General features: G+C 46.5%; 1 protein-coding gene across 1 annotated transcript in view; it reads right to left on the bottom strand.

Moving 5' to 3' along the window:
- Positions 1-10000, bottom strand: part of LOC145396331 (rac GTPase-activating protein 1-like) — an 18688-nt gene that overhangs the window by 4080 nt on the left and 4608 nt on the right. Inside the window, exons 5-11 of the mRNA XM_080269729.1 lie at positions 9952-10000; positions 8817-8940; positions 8262-8401; positions 5791-5948; positions 3704-3830; positions 2755-2901; positions 1910-2160 (exon numbers count right to left, since the gene is read on the bottom strand). The exon at positions 9952-10000 is cut by the window's right edge and continues 145 nt beyond it. Of these exons, the coding sequence (XP_080125855.1) occupies positions 1910-2160; positions 2755-2901; positions 3704-3830; positions 5791-5948; positions 8262-8401; positions 8817-8940; positions 9952-10000 (996 nt within the window). The remainder of the gene's footprint in view (positions 1-1909; positions 2161-2754; positions 2902-3703; positions 3831-5790; positions 5949-8261; positions 8402-8816; positions 8941-9951) is intronic.

Raw genomic sequence — 10000 nt, 5'->3', positions numbered from 1 at the left:
CATCCTCTCCACCCCATCCCTCCATCTCATCCTTGGCCTCCCCCTCCCTCTTCCCCCCTCCACCTCACTCACATACACTCTCCTCGTCAGTCTCTCACTCCATCCTCTCCACTCCATCCCTCCATCTCATCCTTGGCCTCCCCCTCCCTCTTCCCCCCTCCACCTCACTCACATACACTCTCCTCGTCAGTCTTTCACCCTCCATCCTCTCCACCCCATCCCTCCATCTCATCCTTGGCCTCCCCCTCCCTCTTCCCCCCTCCACCTCACTCACATACACTCTCCTCGTCAGTCTTTCACCCTCCATCCTCTCCACCCCATCCCTCCATCTCATCCTCGGCCTCCCCCTCCCTCTTCCCCCCTCCACCTCTCTGACATTGGATCTCCTCGTCAGTCTTTCACCCTCCATCCTCTCCACCCCATCCCTCCATCTCATCCTCGGCCTCCCCCTCCCTCTTCCCCCCTCCACCTCACTCACATACACTCTCCTCGTCAGTCTTTCACCCTAATGAAGGTAAATCTGTCGTCCAACCAGTAGATACTAACACCGTTATATTAACAGTCAAAGATCTTAATGCAACCAGCTCTGTTGGCTCTGATGGTATAGGGTTACTGTTTCTCCGGGACGCGCTGCGTGTCATAGTTCCTTTCCTCACGTGTATAGTCAACACATCCTTGGTGACGGGAGTGTTCCCTGAGACCTGGAAGCACGCACTGGTTGTCCTGATATACAAAAATGGTGACTCTGACAGTGTGAATAATTATAGACCCGTATCTATACTAAACAGCTGTCATTTTACTTAGAATCCAACAATTTATTGTCTAAGAGTCAACATGGCTTTCGACCCAAATTATCTACTGAGACGGCCCTTTCAAGGAACTGAAATGGCTAAGATTAAAGCAGAAACATGTATTTGACGTAGGTGTAACTATTTTTAAAGTTTTATGAGGATTTTATTCAGACTGGTTTTTACCATTAAGCAGTAGACAAGCTGTCACCAGCAGCATCACCAGACAGAGGCACAGCTTGTATGTGCCGCGCACTAAGACACACAGTGGAGACAGGCGCACTGCTGTACTGGGAGTCAAGCTGTGGAACGCCCTCCCACCCTCCCTCACACACGCGCCCTCTCTTAACACCTTTAAAGCTAGACTTAAGGAATTTCTGCTGACAAATAATGTTTAAGTTAGACTTAGGTTTTTATTGTGTAGGTGTATGTGTGTCTCTTTTATTTTAACTTTTTACCTCTGAGGTTTAGTGGTAAACAATTTATCATTTTATATTACCACATATAATAATTGTAGGAGACTTATGCATCTGTAAGTACTGTAATTCGTGTACCTATTGTAATTACTGAATAATCATTGTAATTTGTGTAATAACCACTTTGGTGGGTAATAAACAATCTCAAATCTGAAATCCATCCTCTCCACCCCATCCCTCCATCTCATCCTCAGCCTCCCCCTCCCTCTTCCCCCCTCCACCTCACTCACATACACTCTCCTCGTCAGTCTCTCACCCTTGTACGTTATTGCAGTATGTTCAAAAAAGGTGATCCGAGGAAATACAATATTAAAAAGATGAGTTAAGGTTAGGCAAAGAGCAATAATGTTATACCCTGCCACAGAAAAATATTTATCACAAAATACTGAATAATATCACAGCAGCCGCACCCTAATCCACCCCTGGGGGACCATTTTTGCCCCCCCCCCTCCTGTAATTCTCCGGGTTCACCTGAAGAACGCGTGAAAAATACCTCTATAATCATAACTTTCTTTCAGATCATGGAGGAAATCCCTCAAACACAGCGCATATTTAACCTCTCTGGGGTGGACTGGGGTTAACGGAGAGTATGAGGCTCTGTTGAAAGCTATTACTCCATCAGGTGAGTGGATGGCATGTACGTACCTCTGCAGGTGCATGATGATAAAGGCCAGTGTGTCCCGGTTGGGTTGGGGCAGCTCCGAGATGGCCTGGTAGAGTGATGCATTGACGTCCTGGGCCTCAGACTTCTCGGCGGCGTTGATGAAGTCCCTCCACAACAGATGGGTGATCAGTGGCTCCTTCAGTGACCTCAGGAAGTACTTGAGGCAGCCGGACACCACGTGGACATCCGCCTGGGAGAGGTTAGGCAGACCCTTCCCTCGTAGAAACCGTTCCTGGAATTGGGGCGTTGTTAGCAGAATCGTTAGCAATATTACTCAGGCCTCTCTCTCACTCCTCCTTTTCTCTTTCCCCCTCTCTGGAATTGGGGCGTTGTTAGCAGAATCGTTAGCAATATTACTCAGGCCTCTCTCTCACTCCTCCTTTTCTCTTTCCCCCTCTCTCTTTCCTTCCTTTCTCTCTCTCTCTGTCTCTCTCACTCCTTCCTTTCTCTCTCCCCCTCTCTCTCACTCCTTCCTCTCTCTCCCTCAAACTCACCTTCAGTTCCTTAACATCCTTCTCAGCGCCCACCTCACTCACGCCTCTCACTATCTCTCTCCCTCACTCCTTCCCTTCTCTCTCCCTGCCTCTCTCTCTATCTCTCCCTCTCTCTCACTCTTTCACTCCTTCCTTTCTCTCTCCCCCCTTCCTCTCTCTCTCAAACTCACCTTCAGCTCCTTAATGTCCTTCTCAGCACCAGACACACGATAGATGCTGACCTCACTCAATCTTCACTCTCTCATTCCTTCCTCTCGCTCTCCCCCTCTCTCTCCCTCCTTCCTCTCTCTCTCCCCCTCTCTCTCACTCCTTCCTCTCTCTCCCCCTCTCACCTTCAGCTCCTTAACGTCCTTCTCAGAACCAGACACACGATAGACGCCGACCTCACTCAGTCCTCGTCTCTCCACCTCGTTCGCGCAGTGCACCACGAGAGCTGGGATCATGGGAGGGTTGCGTGGGGTGTAATCGGCAATGCAACCCTAAACGGAGAGAAAATGTAAACAAACAAATAAGCGCGATGGTCTAGGGATGTGGAGAGGGGTGGAGGGTGAGAGGTGTGGAGGGTGAGAGGTGTGAATGAAGAGTTGAGAGGAAGGATGGGACTGGAGTGTATTGGTGCTGTGATGAGAAGGGGTAGACTGAGATGGTTTGTGGTGAGGAGAGGTAGACTGAGATGCTTTGTGATGAGGAGGGGTAGACTGAGATGGTCTGTGTTGAGGAGGGGTAGACTGAGATGGTCTGTGATGAGGAGGGGTAGACTGAGATGGTTTGTGATGAGGAGGGGTAGACTGAGATGGTTTGTGATGAGGAGGGGTAGACTGAGATGGTTTGTGATGAGGAGGGGTAGACTGAGATGGTTTGTGATGAGGAGGGGTAGACTGAGATGGTTTGTGATGAGGAGGGGTAGACTGAGATGGTTTGTGATGAGGAGGGGTAGACTGAGATGGTTTGTGATGAGGAGGGGTAGACTGAGATGGTTTGTGATGAGGAGGGGTAGACTGAGATGGTTTGTGATGAGGAGGGGTAGACTGAGATGGTTTGTGAGGAGGAGGGGTAGACTGAGATGGTTTGTGATGAGGAGGGGTAGACTGAGATGGTTTGTGATGAGGAGGGGTAGACTGAGATGGTTTGGGCATGTGGAGAGGATGGAGGATGACAATTGGGTGTGGAGGGTGAGAGGTGTGAACGACTGAATAGGGAGGCTGCCAGAGATCAAGCAGCATGGAGGATGACAACTGGGTGAGGATACAGTGCAAAATATGAAGAGATTTAGATACACACCAGCTGTCCCTTTGCAGATGGTGTGGTGGCAGACGGTACACAGGGGAGCGGCACACTCTCGCGACACTCCTGGTGGCAGGTGGCGCGACAGTCTCGACACTTCAGCGCGATCTTGCCGAACTTAATCCTGGGAAAAATAAATCAGTGTGTGTGTGACGTTAGGGAGGCTGCCAGAGATCAAGCAGCGTGGTGTGAGTCATTCCAGTGACTTATTAGCATCTCTACCCCTCTCTCTCTCTCTCATTTTCTTCCACTCTCTCTCTCTCTCTCTCACACACCTTATCAAACTCCTCTCTTCCTCTCTTTTCTCTCTCTCTCTCTATCTATCTGTCTATCCAGCCATCCCTCTATCTATCTATCCATCTATCTATCTATCTCTCTCTCTCTCTACATTAGCATATTAAAAGCACTTAACACACTCCATCTGTCTGTCTATCTATCTATCTATCCATGAATCTTTATCCATTTTCCCTATCTATCCATCTATCTCTCTCTCTCTCTCTACGTTAGCAAGAACTTAAACTCTCTATCTATCTATCTATCTGTGTCTCTCTATCTATCTATCCATGAATCTTTATCCATCCTCCCTATCTATCTATCCATCTATCTCTCTCTCTCTCTCTACATTAGCAAGAACTTAAACTCTCTATCTATCTATCTATCTGTCTCTCTGTCTGTCTATCTATCTATCTATCCATGAATCTTTATCCATTTTCCCTATCTATCTATCCATCTATCTATCTCTCTCTCTCTACATTAGCAAGAACTTAAACTCTATCTATCTATCTATCTGTCTGTCTGTCTATCTATCTATCCATGAATCTTTATCCATCCTCCCTATCTATCCATCTATCTATCTATCTCTCTCTCTCTACATTAGCAAGAACTTAAACTCTCTATCTATCTATCTGTCTCTCTATCTATCTATCCATGAATCTTTATCCATCCTCCCTATCTATCCATCCATCTATCAATCTCTCTCTCTACATTAGCAAGAACTTAAACTCTCTATCTATCTATCTATCTATCTGTCTGTCTGTCTCTCTATCTATCTATCTATCCATGAATCTTTATCCATTTTCCCTATCTATCTATCAATCTCTCTACATTAGCAAAGGAAGAACTTAAACTATATCTATCTATCTATCTATCTGTCTCTCTGTTGCTTTGCCTCTGTCTATCTATCACTCTATCTATCTATCTATCCATGAATCTTTATCCATCCTCCCTATCTATCCATTCATCTATCTCTCTCTCTCTATATTAGCAAGACCTTAAACTCACTATCTATCTATCTGTCTGTCTATCTATCTATCTCTCTCCATGAATCTTTATCCACTTTCCCTATCTATCTATCTATCCATCTATCTCTCTCTCCCTACATTAGCAAAGGAAGAACTTAAACTATATCTATCTATCTGTCTGTCTCTCTCTGTTGCTTGCCTCTGTCTATCTATCTATCTATCTATCCATGAATCTTTATCCATCCTCCCTATCTATCCATCCATCTATCTATCTCTCTCTATATTAGCAAGACCTTAAATTCTCTATCTATCTATCTGTCTGTCTGTCTCTCTCTCTGTTGCTTGCCTCTGTCTATCTATCACTCTACCTATCTATCTATCTATCTATGTATCTTTATCCATCCTCCCTATCTATCCATTCATCTATCTATCTCTCTCTATATTAGCAAGAACTTAAACTCTATCTATCTATCTGTCTCTCTCTGTTGCTTGCCTCTGTCTATCTATCACTCTATCTGTCTATCTATCTATCCATGAATCTTTATCCATCCTCCCTATCTATCCATTCATCTATCTATCTCTCTCTATATTAGCAAGAACTTAAACTCTATCTATCTATCTGTCTCTCTCTGTTGCTCTGCCTCTGTCTATCTATCACTCTATCTATCTATCTATCTATCCATGAATCTTTATCCATCCTCCCTATCTATCCATCTATCTATCTCTCTCTCTCTCTACATTAGCAAGAAAAAACTTTAAGTCTCTATCTATCTGTCTCTCTCTCTGTCTATCTATCACTCTCTCTCTCTCTCACTCTATCTATCACTCTATCTATCTACCCACCTCATGCCGCAGGGCTGGCAGTGTTCGCTCTTGTAAATAGTCTTGCGGTAGAATGCGTGTGTGCGTGTGTTGATCTTAGACGAGGAGTAGTTGCGAAGGAGTGGCGTGTGTGGTGTGGTGGTGGTGGTAGGGGTGGAGTACGACTGCACCACACCCTGCTGGAAGAATAAATAGCGCTTAGACGTGTGTTAGGGGATAGGCTTGAGTCCCCACCATCCACTCATTTGATGTAGTGCAACCTTTAAGTGATTATAAACTGAATAATAAGAGGACTGCACCACACCCTACTGGAAGAATAAATAGCACTCAGACATGTGTTAAAGGTTAGAATGAAAATGTGCCTATCATAGAGTGAACTAAGGGATTATGTACTCTCGCGTTTGTCCAGTACAGTTGAAAAAGGCGTTATGAGGAACACACTGAGGTGGTTTGGCCATGTGGAGAGGATGGAGGGTGAAAGACTGATGAGGAGAGTGTATGTGAGTGAGGTGGAGGGGGGAGGAGGGAGGGGGAGGCCAAGGATGAGATGGAGGGATGGGGTGGAGAGGATGGAGGGTGAAAGACTGACGAGGAGAGTGTATGTGAGTGAGGTGGAGGGGGGAAGAGGGAGGGGGATGCTGAGGATGAGATGGAGGGATGGGGTGGAGAGGATGGAGGGTGAAAGACTGACGAGGAGAGTGTATGTAAGTGAGGTGGAGGGGGGAAGAGGGAGGGAGAGGCCGAGGATGAGATGGAGGGATGGGGTGGAGAGGATGGAGGGTGAAAGACTGATGAGGAGAGTGTATGTGAGTGAGGTGGAGGGGGGAAGAGGGAGGGGGAGGCCGAGGATGAGATGGAGGGATGGGGTGGAGAGGTATATGAGAGAGGGGGGTGTGAGTTGGGAGCAGGGCAGTGAAATGGCGGGGGACAGGGCGACGTGGAGGCGATTTGTTTGTGGCCACCCCAAACGGGATTGAGGCGTCTGGCAATAGATAGATAGATGGTCGAGACAAAATAATGTATTCCTGTAGCATGGATCTGTTGGGCGGGTACGGACTGGCCGAGCAAAGTAGGCCAAATCCAAGGTGTTCTTCCCGAGTATAGTACTGATGTGCCGCGTTCAGTACTACCCTTGTGCTCGCGGGAAGATGCCGAACACCGAAGAACGACTCCCTTGTACGATCATCCCTTAACATTCGCAGTTTAGCATATCCGCACATCTATCTATCTATCTATAGCCCGACGCCCTAATCCCGCAAAGGGTGGCCGCAGACAAAACACCTCCAAGTCACTCTGTCACCCACCATTTGACTACCCTCCCCCCAACTCACCCCCCCCCTCCCTCATATACCTCTCTATCCCTCCACCTCATCCTCGATCTACCCCTCCCTCTCCCTCCCTCCACCTCACCTACATACACTCTCTTAGTCAGTCTTTCATTCTCCATTCCCTCATATACCTCTCAACTCCATCCCTCCACCTCATCCTCGGTCTACCCCTCCCTCCCTCCACCTCACCTACATACACCCTCTTAGTCAGTCTTTCATTCTCCATTCCCTCATATACCTCTCCACTCCATCCCTCCACCTCATCCTCGGTCTACCCCTCCCTCCCTCCACCTCACCTACATACACCCTCCTAGTCAGTCTTTCATTCTCCATTCCCTCATATACCTCTCAACTCCATCCCTCCACCTCATCCTCGGTCTACCCCTCCCTCTCCCTCCCTCCACCTCACCTACATACACCCTCTTAGTCAGTCTTTCATTCTCCATTCCCTCATATACCTCTCAACTCCATCCCTCCACCTCATCCTCGGTCTACCCCTCCCTCTCCCTCCCTCCACCTCATCTACATACACTCTCCTAGTCAGTCTTTCATTCTCCATTCCCTCATATACCTCTCCACTCCATCCCTCCACCTCATCCTCGGGCTACCCCTCCCTCCCTCCCTCCACCTCACCTACATACACTCTCCTAGTCAGTCTTTCATTCTCCTGTCTGACCCTCTTCATTCCTCCCATAAGGTGTGTTGCCTGTCCAGCGCTGATTTAGTCCAGTTAATACAACACTAGACGCCAAGGTACTGCATGTGTTTTTAATGCAGGAAGGAGGAACCCAAGGCTGAGCTGCAAACTGTTCCTTCCAAGAGAAAAACAAAATACAAGAGAGAGCCAAATTCAAGATGCATTCATTCTGCGATGCCTGGACACACTGCGTTTGAAAGACTGGAGGTCATAGGAAGCAGGAAATACAGGGGGAGACAGTTCCAGAGTTGACCTATTATACAATATGAGAGAGCCAAATTCAAGATGCATTCATTTTGCGATGCCTGGACACACTGCGTTTGAAAGACTGGAGGTCATAGGCAGTGGGAAATAAAGACAGAGGGAGACAGCATGGATGATGATGATGATGATGATGGTGATGATGATGGTGGTGGTGATGATGATGATGATGATGCTGGTAATGATGATGATGATGATGTACTTACCTGTGGAGTGAAGGGATCGCCGAGAAGGATAGGGGGCGAGAAGAGTGGTGTCGAGGGCGGCTGGGTGGTAACCATAGCGCCAGGTTTGGGCTCAGAGTGTAATGTCTTCTTCTCTGGGCTTGCATCAAATATCAACTGGTCTGGAATGAAATATCTATCAGTCTATTTATCTATCTATCACACACACACAAATCCATACTCTCTCTCTCCCTCCACTTCTCAAACACACACACACACACACACACACACACACACACAATCCATACAGTCTCTCTCTCCCTCCCCCTTCTCAAACACACACACACATCCCCTCTCTCTCTCCCTCACAAACACACACCCTCTCCCTCTCTCTCTCTCACACACACACACACACACACCCTCTCCCTCTCTCTCTCTCACACACACACACACACACCCTCTCCCTCAATCTCTCTCTCACACACACACACACACACCCTCTCCCTCAATCTCTCTCTCACACACCCTCTCTCTCTCACACACACACCCTCTCTCTCCCTCTCACACACACACACACCCTCTCAGCTTGGTACTCACCGTGCGGGGTGGGTGGAGGGGGGGGTGGCTTTACTTCAATCTCAGTCTGTATTTTCTTAAGACTTTCCCCAGACGTGTAGTAAGTCACCTGCGTCTTCACCTCAGGGGGCACTGACTGACGCTCCTGTGGCAGAATAAGTCACTTACGAAAAGGCGTTAGGGAGCTTTGATATAAGCTCAATTAAATCACTTACGAAAAGGCGTTAGGGAGCTTTGATTGACTTAACCTCAATTAAATCACTTAGGAAAAGGTGTTAGGGAGCTTTGATTGATTTAACCTCAATCAAATCACTTAGGAAAAGGTGTTAGGGAGCTTTGATTGATTTAACCTCAACAAAATCACTTACGAAAAGGTGTTAAGGAGCTTTGACTGATTTAACCTCAATCAAATCACTTACGAAAAGGCGTTAGGGAGCTTTTACTGATATAAGCTCAATCAAATCACTTAGGAAAAGGTGTTAGGGAGCTTTTACTGATATAAGCTCAATTAAATCACTTAGGAAAAGGTGTTAAGGAGCTTTGATTGATTTAACCTCAATAAAATCACTTAGGAAAAGGTGTTAGGGAGCTTTTACTGATATCAGTTCAATTAAATCACTTAGGAAAAGGTGTTAGGGAGCTTTTACTGATATAAGCTCAATTAAATCACTTAGGAAAAGGTGTTAGGGAGCTTTGATTTAACCTCAACAAAATCACTTACGAAAAGGTGTTAGGGAGCTTTGACTGATATAACCTCAATTAAATCACTTACGAAAAGGCGTTAAGGAGCTTTTACTGATATAAGCTCAATTAAATCACTTAGGAAAAGGTGTTAGGGAGCTTTTACTGATATAAGCTCAATTAAATCACTTAGGAAAAGGTGTTAGGGAGCTTTTACTGATATAAGTTCAATTAAATCACTTACAAAAAGGTGTTAGGGAAGGGAATATAATGCTAGTCACAAAGAAGTGCTATGGAAAGACACTTAATAATGCTAGTCACAAAGAAGTGCTAAGGAAAGGCAGTCAAATATGATGCTAGTCACAAAGAAGTGCTAAGGAAAGGCAGTCAAATATGATGCTAGTCACAAAGAAGTGCTAAGGAAAGGCAGTCAAATATGATGCTAGTCACAAAGAAGTGCTACGACGGTACTCACAATCTCCGCCGACTTCTCATACCGCCGTTTGGGTCCCGATTTGTCGTGG

This window comes from Coenobita brevimanus, chromosome 36 (assembly GCF_032717465.1).
Source record: "Coenobita brevimanus isolate Jiangsu-jjx chromosome 36, ASM3271746v2, whole genome shotgun sequence".
NCBI lineage: Eukaryota > Metazoa > Arthropoda > Malacostraca > Decapoda > Coenobitidae > Coenobita > Coenobita brevimanus.
This window is presented reverse-complemented; position numbering and strand designations above follow the sequence as displayed.